At 40.2% G+C, this 18,544-nt stretch overlaps 1 protein-coding gene across 6 annotated transcripts in view; it reads right to left on the bottom strand.

Annotated features, from left to right (window-relative positions):
- Nucleotides 1–18,544, bottom strand: part of stau (double-stranded RNA-binding protein Staufen) — a 252,712-nt gene that overhangs the window by 158,014 nt on the left and 76,154 nt on the right. For all 6 annotated transcript variants that reach the window (XM_067154523.2, XM_067154524.2, XM_067154527.2 and 3 more), the window contains one exon: nt 2,818–3,035. In XM_067154523.2, coding sequence (XP_067010624.2) covers nt 2,818–3,035 — 218 coding nt within the window. The remainder of the gene's footprint in view (nt 1–2,817; nt 3,036–18,544) is intronic.

The raw sequence follows: 18,544 nt of genomic DNA, 5'->3' as shown, positions 1-18,544 counted from the left end.
CCTACCCTATAGTCGCCATAAGACCTATCCATGTCGGTGCGACATTAAGCAAATTGTAAAAAAAAAAAAAAAAAAAAAAAAAACCTTCTGATTTCTGAAAAGTTCGGCGACGTCACTGGATGCGTGCAGTCAATTGCACCCACAATATGTGGGAACCTGGAAACTTGAAAAATCCACTTTATTTTCGGAACAATCATCATTATTTTCAGGTGTACCTCCCTCTTAACCTCACTAGTGCTTTAACCACGCGATGAAAAATACGACCAGCAGTCGTGCAGTAAACGTTAATTAGATCAACGGCAACTATACTGAAATGTTCTGGTACGAAACACTCGTAGGGTACACAACTGTAATTTCGGAGATACAACAAAATTAAGACAGGTATTCAACTGTAAGTGATCTCCAAGTAGATTTAGAAGGAAAGTAAAGGATTCCTTCCTAAGACCAAACGTTCCTAAACTCTCTCCGTGTGCACGTCATATGGCTCTCGCCTTTCACACACTGTACGCACAATTACAGTTCCTGTTGTTTTCTGCGACAAGATCGTCAATATAATCTAAGTAATAAATAAATACGTTTGAAACGCCTTCCACTCGTATACGGCATGATATCATTAGTCAACAAGTATAAACCTAGCTTACTCCAGGCACGATATAAGAGTAAATTCTAACCTATATTCGTGCGTTATTTACTTCTTTAGTAATATGCTACAAGATGGTGCTCTTCAACATTTTACTCGTGTAGTAACTTAGTCCAGGAGTATCTGAAAGGACTAAAATACTTCGGAAGTAATTTACTCGCGTATGGAAGTCGCTGGCTGAATGCCGACTTCACGAGTACTTTACTATGGAAGTAGAACTTATTGTTGGTTGGCGCACGCCACTCTAAGGTTTTTACTTAAAGATTTTAAAATGAATAACTACCACATGCTTCTATTTATATTAGTGAATCATTTTCCTTCTTTCCAATGAGGTATTTCATATTTAAATATAATAATATATTTGAGAAAATGTCCTTTTCAAAAATACGCTGAACAACTTGCTGGCACCAATTACAATTTCTATTAGGTGCTGCGACCTACGATATTTAAGTACTCAAAACCTTACGCCACACGAACGAGTGGAGTTCGTTAAAGCAAAACCTTATTATAATCAGTTTCATGTCCGTATTGATACTTGTATTCACAATTACAAAGAATGGGTACCGTCCACCTAATCAATACTTTATTATGTCTTATTACTATGTAGTACCAGTTTCGACCGAATAAGACACCGATTAGATGGACGGTGTGGCACAAGCCATAAGTGCCACACAAGTAACACAAGTGCCATTCTTTGTAATTGTGAAAGCAAAACCTGCCATAATGCAAACAGTTACATATGAAAACAGACTGCGCTAGGGCTTCGTTTGCACAGGAGCCCTAGCTGACCCGAGCAGTGTTCGGGCACAGAGGGGCCAGTGTTAAACTATGCTTTCACTTAACTATATTTGTAACTCGCTTGAAAAAAAAAAAAAAAAAAAAAAGGCAATTGAGAAAAGATTCGTGTTTTTTATAAAAGACAGTATCCCAATGGAAAGAAGTCTGTCTATCCAATGCCTGTCTATAGTAATTGCCACGTAAGGAAATACCCCAGAAAGTAAATATCGCCGCCCGATGCTCTTCTTTTCTCTTTTTTGTAATGGCTGATCACTGCTGCCAACCTGCCTGGTTACATATTAAAATCATCAGACATAACCATAACAAACTAACCTCAATGTAAACACCGATAATGAATGTTTCCCTACCCTAGTAAATGATATAAGATAAGATGAAATAAATCAAGATAATTATGAATATCTCCTCAATGAGGAATTAAGGAAATAAACACACTTTCTCACTTAAATTATCTGTCTTTATTTTGATATACAGTAGGCGTACTATAACCATATTCTTGAAAAGAGGGGCGTGTTAAACGATGCAATTTATTTAATAAGTCTTTGCAGTGTGATTTTCGAAAGTTTCAGACATCCAATGACTTCCCTTTCTTTTGCGCGAATATTTCCTTCTCTCTTCAATACCGGTAACCAGTAAGGAGAGAGATTATTGGGCATATTTTCAGCCTGCAGGCTGGTTATATCTTCAAGCTTATCAGAAAACATATAGGAATACTAATGTGCCAAGCTCCGTGAACGGAATTTAGGTCAGCTTTCAAGTTCACTGCGGATTTGAAAATAATAATGTTATAAGTTCTACTGCCAAAATTTCGTCCCGCAAGAGTTATTTCATGTACCGGTAGATCTAGACATGAGACTGACGTATTTGAGCACTTTCATTATTTCACACAAACTATGTTATTAAATGCATTATCCGAACATGCCACAATCCTACTTACCTGGTATTAGCCAAATAGATTTACAATCCCACAGAAAAAGAAAATATGCTTTAAATATTCTCGCAAATGTATCACTAGTGACTTTAACGGCGATGCGGTGGCAACACGCACTTCACGCTAGAGCAGTGATTGAACGTTGCCAACGTGCCAGATTAACGGTAAATGTAAGACGTCGTATCGGCAAGTAGGGTCCCTAAACTGTATGGTTACCGACACTGAAAAAGACCCAACAGCAAGAAAAGTAACCATAAATCAATATCTTAATATTACAGGGGAGAAAGGGTAAGGTTGCACCCTTAGGGTACGTCGTTACACGGAGAGGACTATAGCTCCTGGTAGCTACCTAATGCCTACACAGATTGAAATACACAAGCCATAGTGCCACACAAGTAACAAAAGTGCCAAAATACTTAAAACCTGAAAATAAAGAAAAAGTGGCACCTACCTTGTTAAATCTTGCAAGTTCATTGACAAGACACATAGGGGTTTTCTCTTTTGTGTTTGCCACGTTAATGTTTGTTGTGTTTGTTGTCGATGTATTATTTGATTGAGATTGCTGTTGTTGCTGCTGCTGTTGCTGCTGAGGTTGCTGCAGTTGCTGCTGTTGCTGCTGCTGTCTCTGTTGACTGAGTGTCACACCATCTCCCTCAGTTCCCATCAACACTATAAAATAAACCAAGAAATGTGCTGCTTTATTAATTGACATTAATTTGTTCAAGCAAATTCAGAATTTTTCTTGCAAGCCATAAATTTTGGCATTATCTAATTTCAGTTAATACAACAATCAGTTTTAAATTATAAATTGGGCAGAAGGTCATTTAAAAATATATATTGCAAAGCACATCATCAGTCGTCCATTTTGATTGTGAATTGAGAAATTTTAGGCCTAAAGACCAAAGTTCATCACTACAAGTTGCAATTTGCTCAAAAACTTCACAACAGGGGCAAAGAAAGGATTTCTTTGTGCACTGCCATACTTTGTTTGCTAACGGGAAACACAGAAATCTTCAACATACCACATTGGGCCTGGATAAGATATTTTTCCTATATATTAAAATTTACTTGTAAAAGCTGTAGTCTTACAATATTTATATGAAGGTCTATTTGGTTCATTCCCCAACTGTAATGACTCATACAATGGGAGTTAAAACAACACAAGAAGTAGTTAAGGGATTTCACCATGGTATTGAGAGATTTTGCATCAGATGTGCTTTCTTAGAACTAGAATGGTTTTATCTATCGCTAGCATGTACCCGCAGCTTTGCTAATGTTTATTAATTCAGATGTTAGATGTTTGTAAACAGTTTTTTAACCTCTTAACATACCAATTATTTACAAAATTGTGATCTGTTTTACCTCATTTTTGTATTCTTAAAATGGGCTATTTATTGAAAACTAATGACAGTGGTAACAATGAAAATACATTTTTCGAACTTAACAATGAAATATAAGCCACAGAAAAGTTCCTGTCTTAAAATCCCGAGTATATTCGCGATATTTTTTACGGGTTCTAAAATAAATCACACACCAGTAAACAGATGGCAAGTAATACAATATGACACTCAATACTGTTCATATGTTTGTGGCTGAGTGAAATGCCCTAAACCAAGGATCAACACACAATGCTACATCACACTCCTTACACATGTACCTGGATTCCCTCCATGCCTTCTTCCCTCTAGCATCACGCACACTGCTACACATCCTGCACATCCTTCTTGGGTTTTGCTTCTTATCCATCGGAGGAATCACCGAAGGAAAATGGCGATCAATAAGTTGCATTGGGGTTGCTTTTGTTGAAGGACGACCTGCAGCTTTGAGAAAATTCCTCTCTATGATGTTGTGCAATCATTTTCTCATTGACATCCACACGAAAGTCAAGAGCATTCGTCCTTCCTCCATGTTTTCTGAAGAGGACAAATGCATTTCATACTGCTAGTTCCAAGAGGTGAAAAAATATCTTATTATAAAACTTTTTTCCCCTCTTCTGTGGCAGGGGGTTAGTAGCAGTGTGTTGATCTACTTTATCAACACCCCCCCATTGTTTCGTTATACGTGAACACAGATTTAGGTTTCACAACTTCCTTTTTCCGTTCTCCACGTCTTTCTATTTCTGCATTATGGATGGTAGATAGGATGCAGACATCTCTCTTGTCTTTCCATTTTATTGCAGTCAGTTTACCTCGCTGGAATGCTGCAATCTCGCCCTTCTTGAGTTTCTGCTCTATTGGGGCGCACAGTGCCTAACATATCTGTGCGATTGGTAATCAGAATGTCGACCAGTTGGGGAGAAGTGTAATAGTTATCCACAGTTAGACAGTACCCCTATTCAGCAGGGGTTTCATCAGTGTCATAACTTGTGATGACATGGGTAGATGTTTGTAGTTATCATCAAATTTAGAGCCCTTGCCTGTGAATATGATCAGGGCCCAAACATAACCTGCAGCTGACTCACACAGCATGAATGTTTTGGTACTGAATCTGGCTCTCTTGAGAGGCAAATATTGAACCCAGCCCAATCGTCCTTTATACAGCACCAAGCTTTCGTCAATCGTCACATCCCTTTCCGGGGTACACACAGTTCCAAATTTAATAGACATGTGATTCAGGATAGGCCATATTTTGTTTAGTTTAGGTTGTGGATGATTTTCTGCAACATATGTACTATTGTCCAAAAAATGTAGGTACCACTTTAAGTTAAGAAATCTTCGAAAAGGAAGAAGTTGACGAAATATGAGTGTAGCTAATATAGGTGCCTTGGACCAATACATTTGATATGTAGGTTTCTTTACAATGCTTTGCAGTATTGTCAGCGCGATAAAAATATACATTTCACCAATTGTTGTGTCCTTCCGTTCCGGAGCATTAGTCTGTCTTGCATATCTGTTGGTCTCGGTCACCAAAATATCTATAAAATCATTGTCAATGAACTGACTAATATAGTGCATAACATCCTCACAACACGGCTGGAAATGTATTTCAGGATTAGCCTCGAAAGGAAAACGTGGTGGGGCAGGTGGTAGTGTTCCGAAGTATCAATTTCACACCACTGTCTGGCACTTGCAATATCACAATCAGATGAACTAGAACTACCACTTTCTTCTTCTGAACTGTCCTAAAAATCTTCTTCAGAACTATCACTCACTAAACTCAAAGTCAAACCCTTCTTCACTCTCCATTTTCACCTAACAGACAAAGTACATTTAGATAGCAACAAATACGGCAAAGCCGCGAAAACGAACTACCTGAGTCACTGACATCCACTACCGTTGAGTCAGAGACATCTCTTGGCAAAAATAGGACCCTAAAGTAATAATTTCATAAACATCTGGCTGAAATATTGCGAAACAACAAGAAACTAGTATATTCGGGCTTTTAAATTAGGTACTGATCAATGAGCGACATTCCTGAGTATACTAGGGCTTTCACGTTAAGAGGTTAACATAGTTTACGCCCCCATCGGAGCACTTTAAACGGTCATATACATTAAAGTCTAGTGGTATTAAATAGTTTTTCAGCTTCTTCCGCTCCCAAAACTTCACCCTGTCGGACCTGGCTGCCCTTTGGTTGTCAGTAATGTTGTATTTCCTTCGTTCAAAAGGTATGAGTTTGAATCGTAAGGGTTTATTCCTGAGAATCCCCCTCTCTGCCTTCAGTTTGGAGCAGTGATAAATTTAATTCTTCTAAATCATTCATGATCTCTGTGAACCAAGTGTTCTTTGTTTTATTTCTCCTGAAGTAACTAACTGTTTCACTAGTAGGGTTTTTGGCAGTCAATACATGACCAAAAAAAGGCAATGGCCAAGAAGGCACGTGATTGAGCAGCAAAATGTGGTTGCGCAGTGTCCTGCTGAAATATGGCGTCTGGGGTGCCGTGCATAAAGGGTATGGCTATGGGTCGCAGAAGGTCATTCACGTAGGTCAAACTGGTCACAGTGCCCTAGACAAGCGCCAACTCTCATTTGTGATTGTACCCAATAGCACCCCACACCATACGGCCTTGACTTGGCGCTGTATGTCTTGTGCGAATGCAGTCAATGTGATGCCTCTCTCCCTGTCTGCAGTGAACCACAATGTGTCCATCATTTTCAAACAAACAGAACCCGGATTTGTCTGGAAACACTATCTGCTGCCATTCCTGTCCCCAGTGATGCCTTCCATACACCATTGCAGTCTAACACGTTTATGCACATTGGTCAAAGGTAGGCAGAAAAGTGGACGACGCACCGGTAACCCAGACCATAATAAACGGCAACGGACTGTCAGTCCTGATAGTGTACGATGTGTTACACTGTTCCACTGTTGCGCCAGAGCCGAGGAGGACGCAGATCTGTCCTGCAATGCCATTCGGATGAGGTGTTTCTTCTTGGGGGGTGGTCTGGCTGGTGTGACCAGACCCATCTCGTTGTGTTCTACGGCCTTCTGTGAACCATTCTGTACACACATGTTGCACTGCCGACACACTTCCTCCCATACGAGCAGCAATTTCCCGGATGGATGCATCACGTGCTCATGCCAATAATGCGCCCTCTTTCAAACTAGCTCATTTGACGGGAGGGTTCTCACATTCGTCTGCGAGGCATCCTGCACGTCTGCTCAAGTCACACTGATCCATTAACTTTGGTTTATAGCGACGAGAGCCGCAAGCACATTTTTCCAGTCTATGGTGGTGCACCGAGATATCGATGTGGACCTAGAACCTGAGGGCTGACATGGTTCCAATGCTAATCATTTCTTCAGAACATATTAATGCACATGCCCTGTGAATGTGAACTTCCTATCTCTAGTCTTAAGGTGTTCTGGTTTTTTATAAATATGAGTGGATTATTGATTAGCTTTCACGATATACCACTTCATTAGGTAATAATCTCCATTGGCCATCAACTTGGTGCTTCTTATTGATTGTCCTGAAGGTGGTTCTCTCTGCTTTCTGCAGTTTATTGGTTGTTGATTTAGTGTTCAACTTGAAGAGTGTTTTACGTGAGCAACTGCTCAACATACTGCCCTACTCGACTCCTCTGGCATACACTGAAGATATTCGAACGAGTGCTGGACAGCAGGCTCAGAAACGCGAGGGTTGCTTCGGGTTTTACAACTGCATTGTAATGTTGAAATTTAGCATTCGTGGAGAGAGATTTTTATAAGTTGGTCAGGTGATTCGCTGTGCTGTTTTCAGTTTAGATGTTCTGCTGTCAATTGACGTTTTCTCTTTTGTGTTCCAAGTTATAATTTCCCCAAGATATTTGATCTTATTCCCAATCTTAATTTGTTTGCCGAGGTGAATGGCTGGTGTTTCAATTCAGAAGGTCGGCATCATTTCAGTCTTTTCAAGCAAGATTTGCAGTCCAATTTTTGTAGCAAGTTTATCGAGTTCAATTTGAAATTTAGCTTCTTCCACACTACTTGCTAGTAATGCAAAATCGTCTGCGAATACCAGGCAATTGAGTTTAATATTTCTGCCTATCTTGATGTTTGAACGACATTTCTTTACCCATTCTCGCACGACTTTCTCCACGTCACAGTTAAACTATAATGGTTAGGGTCCATCTCATTGTCGAAGTCCAGTGTGCATTTCAAATGGCTCAGACAATTCACCTCTAAAGTTGACTTAAGAGTGATTCCAATAAGAATTATGAGCTTTTGCTGTAAATCAAATTCTTTAAGGACTTTCAGTAGTGACTCACGATTAATACTGTCAAGAGCTTTCTTGAAATCAGCAAAAGTGATGATCAGTCTCTTGTTCTGAACTCTATACTTTGTTTCATGATCCACTTAAGACTGATGATATATTCGGGACATATAGGTCTTATGGCGACAATGGGACAGGAAAGGCCTAGGAATAGGAAGGAAGCGGCCGTGGCCGTAATTAAGGTACAACCCCAGCATTTGCCTGGTATGAAAATAGGAAACCACGAAAAACCATCTTCAGGGTTGCCGACAATGGGCTCGAACCCACTATCTCCCGGATGCGAGCTCACAGCTGGGCACTCCTAACCGCACGGCCAACTTGCCCGGTTCCGGACATCTTCATCCTGGTCAAGATCCTCCCCGACATTCTCCCAGTTCCTGGTCAAGTTGTTCCAGATTTCTTGTATATATAATTTTAGATAAAACCCTATGAAATGAAATAAATAATAATAATAACAATAATAATAATAATAATAATAATAATCGTATGGCCTCAGCTACCATGTGCAGACATTTCAATTTGACGCCATCTGGCTGTCTGCTCGTCAATTTCAACGTTCCGTTTCACTCTAGGCCCCCGCTAGATGGCAGACCGAGTAAACCGAAACTCTTGGGCGTCTATGGCTGAGATTTAATTAATTTTGTCGGGGTAAACACCAAATGTGCCACCAGAGATCTTTTACATGCCGACATCGTACGACATGGAGTGTCGAATGGACTTTTTTCCGCCCTTCAAAAATCCGACTACCTCTGCCGGGTTTGAACCCGCTATCTTGGGATCCGGAGGCCGACACTCTACCGCTGATCCACAGAGGCAGCTGTGAAATGAAATAGCGTATAGATTTTAGTGTCGGGAGTGTCCAAGGACAAGTTCGGCTTGCCAGGTGCAGGTCATTCGATTTGACACCCGTAGGCGACCTGCGCGATCAAGCAGAGATACACTCTGATAATTACTGGAATCCAATCTATCACCATTTATGTGCAGTGGCTGGATTATTACTGTAGTCCATTCCTCCAACATTTCTTTAGTATTCCAGATGTCTATGATATGTTTATGTAAATTTTGAAGGGTTTGTTTATTTGCATTCTTCCATAGTTCTGCTACCAATTGATTCTCTCCTGCCGATTTGTAATTCCTGAAGGAACTTATCGCGTTGATCAATTCATCATAAGTTGGCGGTATAATCTTTCCCAATGGAGTTTTATTTTTTTGAGGAAGAATCAAAATCGAATTGTTCTTTTGGATCTTCACAGTTAAGAAATTCTTTAAAATAGCTCGCCAAATTTTAACATCCGCATTATTGTGTGCCATTTCCCTATTTTTATTTTTTATAAGGTGCATTGTAATTTGATACTGTTGGAATGTTTTGTAATAGTCTCTTGTTTTATGTTGACTAAATGCCATCTTTGAATTGTCGTACCCACTTACGCACTTTGCTTTCACTCATAACAGTATCACCGTACACTTCGCAAATCTGTCAATGAATTTCTGCAGCAGACAGGTTCCTTGCTAACAAAAACCGTATCACTGACCAAATCTCACATGCTGTGGGCGAGCTGACAGTCAAACATTTTGAAAGCACAGAACAGAACCGTACAGGTTAGCTACAGAGCTGAATCTGAGCACAGCTGTTCCCGAGGCATGCCGGTACACGACGCACGCACTCGTGATATGCGCGTGAACTACTAGCGTCTACAACAAAACGGATCGCACTTAAAAAACATGCTTCGTAATATTAAAACAAGGCCATATTCTTCTTCTGCACGAATAGATTACTTAGGACCACGCGGAATCAGTGTACGTTGAGCTTTCCTCCTTGCCCAATAGTTAATTTTCATCGATTGTTGTGATTTCTGTTCCTCTGACCAAGTACTCCGTATTGGTTTCTTCTTGTCTTCCTCAAATACCCTTGTGTGAACAATTTTCCTGATTATATTCCTATCGTGCAGATTTGGTGATCCTAATTCAGTGGTGAGGTTTTTCTCTACTTGCTTATACCATTTTGATCTCGTATGTTTGATTTGTAAAAAATTGTGTATCTGTTAAAGTCTTGTTATTCATTCTTTCCAAATGGCTTAAAAATTGAATTTGTCGCAGTCTCAATGTATCAGTAAGTTTAGATATTTTGAAATATATTTCTGAGTTGTGTTTGGGGTAATGTATTCCATTTTTAGTTCTTGGTCCGAAGATTTTTCTTTCTTTAATCTCTACCTGCTCCCTTAAATTTTTATGATGTAAACTCAGCATTTCAAAAGGCCATATTATATAAAAACCAAACAAATTTTTCCTTACAGAGCTCCCAGATTATATATTAGATGTCCTTCCATTTGGAGCCAAGATCGTGAACAACCCACGTATAGTTGACAATGGGAGAAGCACCGTTTCCAAAGATGGAGTCCTACAACTTGAGGCGATTGTCCTTGTGCCTTGTTGTGATGCATATAGCAAAACTCAAACAGGGAACTGCAGAAGTCTAAATTAAAACTGTATATCTGAAGGAATGATTTAAATCCGAGGAATGAATACTACTTCGCCCGTGGCATGTCTAGTCATGATGGTAGCTTCAGTAAGATTTGGCATGAGTCTCTTAACAGAGTCATGTTCCGGTGCAGAGGGCAGGAGGATTCATATTCCTGACAAGGATAATTGGTGCCACAATCGCCCGCTCCAAGATTTTTAAAGGTACTCCAGATGACTAAGTTGACGTTGACACGTGAATTTCTTGGGGCAAGAGTTGCTCACAACCATGCATGTAAGGTGAAATGCTGTGACCGCCTTTGAAAAAATTCAGATTTCTGTGTGCTGTAAATTTAGCCGGGCATCGCACACACACTAACGCTTCTGAATATTATGGACTGAATGCCGCGGCAGCCGGGTATACAGCACCTCCGTGTAACGTCACTGGTTCTAGGAAAATAGTTAAGAGAGAACGACATTCTACTAGCCTCTACAAAGAGTTCATCGAATCCACAGAATGGTATCAAAACATTACTCTCTTCTCTTGAGGTAATTGCAGGGCTGACCACAGTGTACTTCCGAGCCTCAGCTGCACAGAAAATGTCATTCGAATTGGAATAGCAAGGATACGACCCTTTGAATTCTTAGAAAGGCCACAAATACCCTGTGGCAGAGTTCTAACGCGTCCACTGTATCTGACGCTTAGTAAAAGGAACTGTTTTATAGACAGCAGGAATATTTGTGATGAATCGTCATATTGTAGACACGTGGAACAGGCATCGCCAGCAATTTTTTCAACGGGTTTGCCTCAATATTATGCCAATTTTAAGTTAATGGGTTATTAAACATTTGGAAATAAAGAATAATTGTGCAACCACAAGAAAGTACGGCATAACTAAAGCTAATATTCGGCGTTAGTGCAAAGACGATAGCTTAAAAATGCGTACTGTACCAAAAAATGCATAAGTGGCCCGCAACAAGGACGTTTTAAACAAGTTGAAGATGAATCTGTGAGGTATGTTCCTGAGGGAGAAAAAAAAAAACAAAACGCAAAGGTGGAATGGCCATAACAGAGCATAAGACTCGTTTACCTTCCATGTCCACGTCTTTATTAGGCCTATACATCACTAGCCGCTGAAGTCGGCCAAAGCTGGCAAGCGAGCCGGTTGAAATGAATTAGAGTTATATTCTTTGACCAGTTAGCCCAGTGTTTCAGCCAAGATGTCCCTGGAAAGTAAATCAATTACTTTGTTTTGTAAATTTATTGTGTGTTTCAATATTAATTAGAACTTGAAGAATAATGGAACATCAAACTGTTCATATGTATTCGTTTGAAAACTCGAAAGACTCATTTCAGTTCCAAAAGTGGGGCAGTGGGAATAGGAAGGTCCACTGTTTATAGAATTGGAAAGCCCTATATTAACTTAAGCTTTAATGATATGAGTGATTATATCACTTTATAAACTGAAATGTGTTTTAATTAATTCATTTGAACTGTATTTTACTCCCTTTCATTTTATCATTTTTAAATCTTCTGTTGATAGAATACTGACAAATAGACTGCTATCAAGATTTCACAAAAGCCACATTTTACATCTGTCATCCTGAAAATGACCTACAGAGTGACTGAGAAAGTGATGATGAAAACAAAGAGGGAGACCTCAACCACTTATGTGGAAATCAACTTAGGACTGAAGGAGAGCTGTTGCCAACTGCCATTACTGACAGTGCACTTGAACTTGGAGATGAGGATAATCCCATTCAGCCAGTAATATCATCTAGTACAACTAACCCTGCTGATTTGACATAACATGGAACTACATACTACTAGCAGTGGAAATAACACAACTCACAGGAGGAAAAATCTCTCCCATACGCAAATAGGAATGTGTTGAGCTACCTGCAAAACTGGAGTGAGGGTGGATAAGATCTGAATTCTCACACACAAAAATAGATCACCAGGAGAATATGTTGAACCGTATTGAGATGATTGATAGCTACTCTTGTCAATGAATCTAAACTATATGTAATGTTCAAATCTAATCATAGTTTTGATGATACCAATGAAATCAAGATGATTTGAAACTCATGCCATGGCGCGGTAACTCCATACTGTAATATAGTTCATATAGAGTGGTTGAGCAGGAAAGATACTGTTTACTTCTGTTCGCCATAAAGCTGTAACCGAGCTGTCAGTCTGTCTCTGAAGACCCCTTTCCACGTATCCCTTTCGCAGAGTACAGAGAAAGAATTCGCCGAGTGAGCGAGCACAGTACATAAAGGCCGAATGATGTATTTGGAATGCACAGCACACGGGAAGGCATCTGTTGTTCAAACCCAGCAGACTTCTGGTGCACGATCAGTAGTTATATATTTGTGTTTGAAAGTGGACAGTTAGGACCTTCTGTAACCACCAGAAGCATAGAAGTTGCATTCTTTATTATTCTTTCATTTAGAAAGTGATCAGTTCAGGACCTTCCATAGTCAGTGTAATCACTTCTGGTTGCAGTTAAATATCTCATGTCCCTACCATTATTTCCTCCTGAGCCCTTCAATTATTAAAAGTAATTCATCCCAGAGCTTTTATAAAAGAGACTATCAACAATGAAAAGGTTAAGGGTGGCAAAATTCAGAGATCATGTGCTCCTCCTCCTCGGTCAGTGCTGACCCAGTGGGGGGACGTGACTTAAAAGAAGTGAAGTACTACTGCAGTGTATAGAATAAGAAGTGTGTACACTGGATGTGTTGCTATTGTTTGCCACCCAGATGACACTGCGAACATCCGAGACCTAGTGTGACAGTGGCATGCATAATTACTGACAATAATGTAAGATATATAGAACTCTAACTGAATACTTCACCAACTGATAAATATGGAGAAATTGAGATGATTTTGCTTTGTGCAGACGAAGAATTGACCTTTCAAATAGTTTGGATAGTGAACACAATACATGGCCTTCACAGCTTTCTAATCGTGAATATTTCATTGTACAGTCAAAACCTTTTATTGCGACATCGCTTTTAGTGACATATTGGATATAAAGGCGAAATCTAATGGTCCCGTATAAATCCTATATAAACAGTGCATTTAAAAATCTTGCCTAATACGTTGTTGCTTATTACATCGTAAAAGGACTTATTTCTTATCACATTTTAGGAGAAATGTATCAGCTATAACATCCAATGCTAACAACAATGTATTTTCTATTATTGTAGATATAAAAAGCAGTCTGTCTGTTAAATAGTCAAGGCAAGCAACGCTGTGAAGACTTCGCAAAGTAAAAGAAAGGTGTGTAATATTGTAGAAAAGTCCCACGTAATATGGTGATTGGAAAACAGGAAACAAATTTCAGCATTGCATAGGATTTATATGCATCACAATGAATGATTTTAACAATTTGGAAGGACGGAGAGAAAATAATGTCTCTCTTAAAAAAAATCTTTAAAAAATCATGCGTGGCAGAATAGGCCTATCTGAGCAAGAAGATATTGAAGAATCTTTACTTAAGATGATTTAAGCAGCAAAGAACAGATAATTTGCAGATCAACGGACCTATTCTTCAAATGAAAGCAAATTAAATTCCTCGCAGTACTACTCCACAAATATTGTACTTTCAGTTATGGTGTTTTTTTTTTGAAATTTTAACTTAATTCTGTTAATTAACCAAAGTGTGCAGCCTAAAACTTACAGATGACATTTTAGCAACAGAAAAAAAAATTGTGCAACCATCGCGTATAATGACAGTTGATTGGCGGTCCTTTCCGAGTTGTTATAAACAATTTCGACTAATTATATTTAAATCATCCAAATATTTTAGGAATATATAATGTAACCCCCATAAATTGTTAGCACAAGAAGTTTGCTTCAATTAACATTTGCAACATACACTGACTGAGCAAATGTCATGAAACAGCAGAGCACTGATGCACAGGTGCACTGTCCACGCACCACGCGCCCCCTGTGCCAACGGCAGTTGTATAGGAGACCTTGTGAGCAGTGGCTGTGCATGTGACAGGTGTAACATAGAACGTCGTCGTGACCTGACACCGTTCAAACGGGGTATGGTGGTCGGTGCCCGACGGATGGGAAGTGCGATTTCGGAAGTGGTGCGAGAATTTGGCTTCACACGATCAACCGTGTACAGGGTGTATAGTGAATGGTTGAATGCGGGTGTCACCGTCCACAACAGACGAACGACCGGCCGTCTAGCCACCCTCGATGACCATGACCGGCGACATCCGAGACGGATTGTCAATAGTGACAGACTGGCAACCGTGCAACAAATCATGGCTCAATTCAACACAGGCCGTGCTAGACACGTCTCCCAGTGGACAATCCGTAGGAACGTGGGTTCTATAGGGTACAGGAGCCAGCGCCGCATACAGGTGCCACTGTTAACCCAACGTCATCGGGCACAACCACGCGCATTTGTCGCCAGTCACCAGGGATGGACACTGGAACAATAGCCTAACGTGATATGGTCAGACAATCAAGATTTCAACTGCACCATGCCGATGGGAAGCACCATGTATGGCGCAGACCACATGAAGCGATGGATCCCGCCTGCCTCGAAGGTGTGGTCCAGGGCGCTGGCGTCTCTGTTAGGGTCTGGGGTGCATTTTCCTGGTATGGAATGGGCCCCCTAGTTGTTCTGGAAGAGACTTTGAATGGTACGCGGTATGTTGAGCTGCTCAGAGACCATCTCCACTCATTTTTGACCTTTCAGAGCCCTGAAGGTTCTGCGGTGTTTGAAGATAATGCGTCGCCACATCACTCCCATGTAATGATTCCAGGAACATGCAGCGGAGGTCCAACGACTACCATGTCCACCCAGGAGCCCTGATATGAACTCTATCGAGCATATCTTGGATGTCCTGGAATGCAGGCTCCGTGCCATGGATCCTGCACCCACGAACAGACTAGCATTGGAGGCCGCTCTGCAAACGATTTGGTGTCAGCTGCATCTAGGGGACTACCAGGGACTTGTCGACTCCCTTTCACGGCGTCTCACTGCAGTTTGCAAGGCCAGAGGATGCCCCACACACTATTAGGTGACTATCTCATGACATTTGCTAAGTCAGTGTACATCATATACACTTTCTGAGGCATAGGTAACGCATATCGTACTTAGAAGAACCGTAGTGTTCATTAGTGTTAGTGAAGTAGGTACATCATTAGGTACATATATTGGGATATATTTACTCGAGTATACAGCGGTTTTTGAAAAGTGAATGCATTGTATCATCTCTAAGGATGTTCTGCCATGTAATTTAAGTTTCATGTTCTTCTGATCCTGTGCAGGAATGGATGAATTTAATGCATCAATTGGAGAGTTGAAATCCATTGTGAAATTTTCAGTTATCCGCTACCTTCTCAATCCCATTGATAGATCCACTGAATACAGTCGAAACTGGTTAAGGCGTTCCTCTCTAGCGAGTTTACATGGTTATTACATCATTATTCTGAAGTCCTAAGATGTGTCGTATTAATTACATGCTAAAGAAACCTGGATAGCATATTTATGTCACTATGTTCGTAACGCCAACCATAAGAAATTTAAATTAGCATTCCCAGCCACGTAGCAAACAGGGTGAGACTGTGACAACTGGCCTCGGTAAGGATTTGGTAGAGAACAATTTCATGGCCCTGGAGCATGGTTTCGTGTCTGCCAACAGCTGCAAGGAGCATCAGTTTTAAGCCAGTCTTATTCTCTTTGTGTCTGACGTGTGGTGCTTAATTTTACGTTTGTGAGGCCTCTTTCAGACTGCACGGGTTCACCTGCTTCCGCACTGAACCGCCTGGGCCTAAACTAGAAACTGATTGTCCAAATAGAATCTTTCAGATGACACAAAGGCAGACAATAACCACGTGCGAGAGAAATCTTAAGCTATACTCCTGCTCCCTCTCAACAGTCAATCTGGTGTGGGTGTCCGTAACAAATGCACATAATTTACGGAGAACATAGAGACATTCACTTCAAAACAAAATTAAAACAATAGATCACTACATCTGACGAAAATGAATACCTATTCAAATTATGAATGTTCCCCTTCAACAAACCATTCCCCATATTACGATTGTATAAAACAATGATATAGATGTTGATTCCCATAGGGAAATATTTGTCCTCATTCAGGACAAATATTTCAGATTCCCTATGGGAATCAACATCTATATCATCTGATGGTCAAGCAGGCATCAATTTTTAGTGATGAGACAAAGTCTCTTAGTGCATTGGCACTGCCGGTGGCTCCAGTTAGCCTACGCAGTGGCCTCCACGGTATGCACTAGCCAGCGTATTGGTAGGTGTGCTAGGTACCAACTGATGAGCCCACCCTAGCACACGGGGGCGAAACGCTGGCAACCAAGAATGAGTTAGCTGGAAAATTTATAATGTCCAATAACGGACCATTTATATTGGTGTACAAAACAATTTATAAACCAAGTGGCTCATCTATGCAGATGGGGAATGCCAACTCCCAGATCAACCCAGGAATGTTTGGTTGCTGTAGAGCGACGACATAGTTCCGCACCAACAGCAGCCATTTTGAAGTGTCGTTTCATTTCAATTTTGGATGTTGTTCGGACTTCATCAATGTTTTAAAATTTGGACTGTAAATTGAGACATACCAGATTGTTTAATTTATTATGTGTTGTATGTGAGCATATATTTTTCCAGTTGGACCATGGCTGAAGATATCCTAGTGTATATGGGGTCGAAACTAGTCCAAATTTAGAAGACATTTAATGGTATTGAATAGGTGGACCCTTCTCTATCCTTTGATAGGACAAAGGTTTGAGCGGGCAGCCTGTAGGGAGTCACAGTCCCGCACCCTCAGTTACTTGCTATTGGACATCAGTTTGTATGCATGTCATCATACACAGAAGATCGACCATGCTCGCGACATCAGTACTATACTGTGAACTGCATCAGAACGTGATAGTGTACCTATAAGGAAGTAAAAAATGTATTTACCGGTAGACTATAGAAAGATGTAGGCCCACTCTCACCTATTTGAAATATTTCTCACTTTCAATTTAAAGTTATTTGTGTGCTTTTTCTTTTTTCTTGTGTTTTTACAGTGGTTGTTATGGAACCTGAAATAGACATTGAGAACTAAATAACTTTAATGTTGGATATACCAGTGGTCTCCTTGTGCTTGGGAAAGTGTGGTACAATTTGGACCCATTGTGAGAGCATCCTCAAAATTGTACCCATCATCTTCTCTAACGAAATGTGAAAGAGACAGCATTATTGAACTATTTTTGTATATTCTAAAGTGTAGAAGGTAAACTACGACGATTATGGTTCATATTTATTACCTACACTGAAAGGAGTGTTGAAAAGGAGCTGCTGGAATGCGCTGGGAGTTTTGCACCACTCGACCCGCTGTGTGTGTAAGAATCAGTGGAAGCGGATGCACCCGTGTAGGCAAACGGGCGTGTTCTACTCCTGCGCTGCCTGAAAGAGGCCCGAGTTACTTGGGTAACAATGTACGTAAATTAGGCCTACTGTAGTTACAGTGTGTAACAATGTAAATTAGGCCTGCTGTACTTACGCACAGCAGTTTGCAGGACATTCAGTTATGGAGAAGAAAGCTAGATAGTTTATAGATGACGGAAAATTAAGTTTATTGAGGAATAATCCACACATGAAACGTGTGCGAATTGCCCAGACTTTCCTATGACAACTTTAAACGTGTATAGTTCGCATTTCTAAGAACATTTTTATTATTATTATTAATGTTTTACTGTGTTGGAGTTCTTAAAATGTATTATTTCTTATTTATATCAATTGTAATTATAAACACTTCTTTGTTTTCATCATAATTATTTTTACGTTCAAACCTAACCTTAAATTTCACAGCGAAATTGCTTTTCATTTTCTTTAGCGCATTCCTTCCGACTTCTTTTTCGGTCCCAACAAAAACGCCCTAACCAGTTTTGACTGTAGTTGAAATGCCGATCAAATGTTCATTTATTGTAATAAATGTGTGTCCAAATCCGAGCAGGACGAATAGAAAT

This window comes from Anabrus simplex, chromosome 10 (assembly GCF_040414725.1).
Source record: "Anabrus simplex isolate iqAnaSimp1 chromosome 10, ASM4041472v1, whole genome shotgun sequence".
NCBI classification, from domain to species: Eukaryota; Metazoa; Arthropoda; class Insecta; order Orthoptera; family Tettigoniidae; genus Anabrus; species Anabrus simplex.
This window is presented reverse-complemented; position numbering and strand designations above follow the sequence as displayed.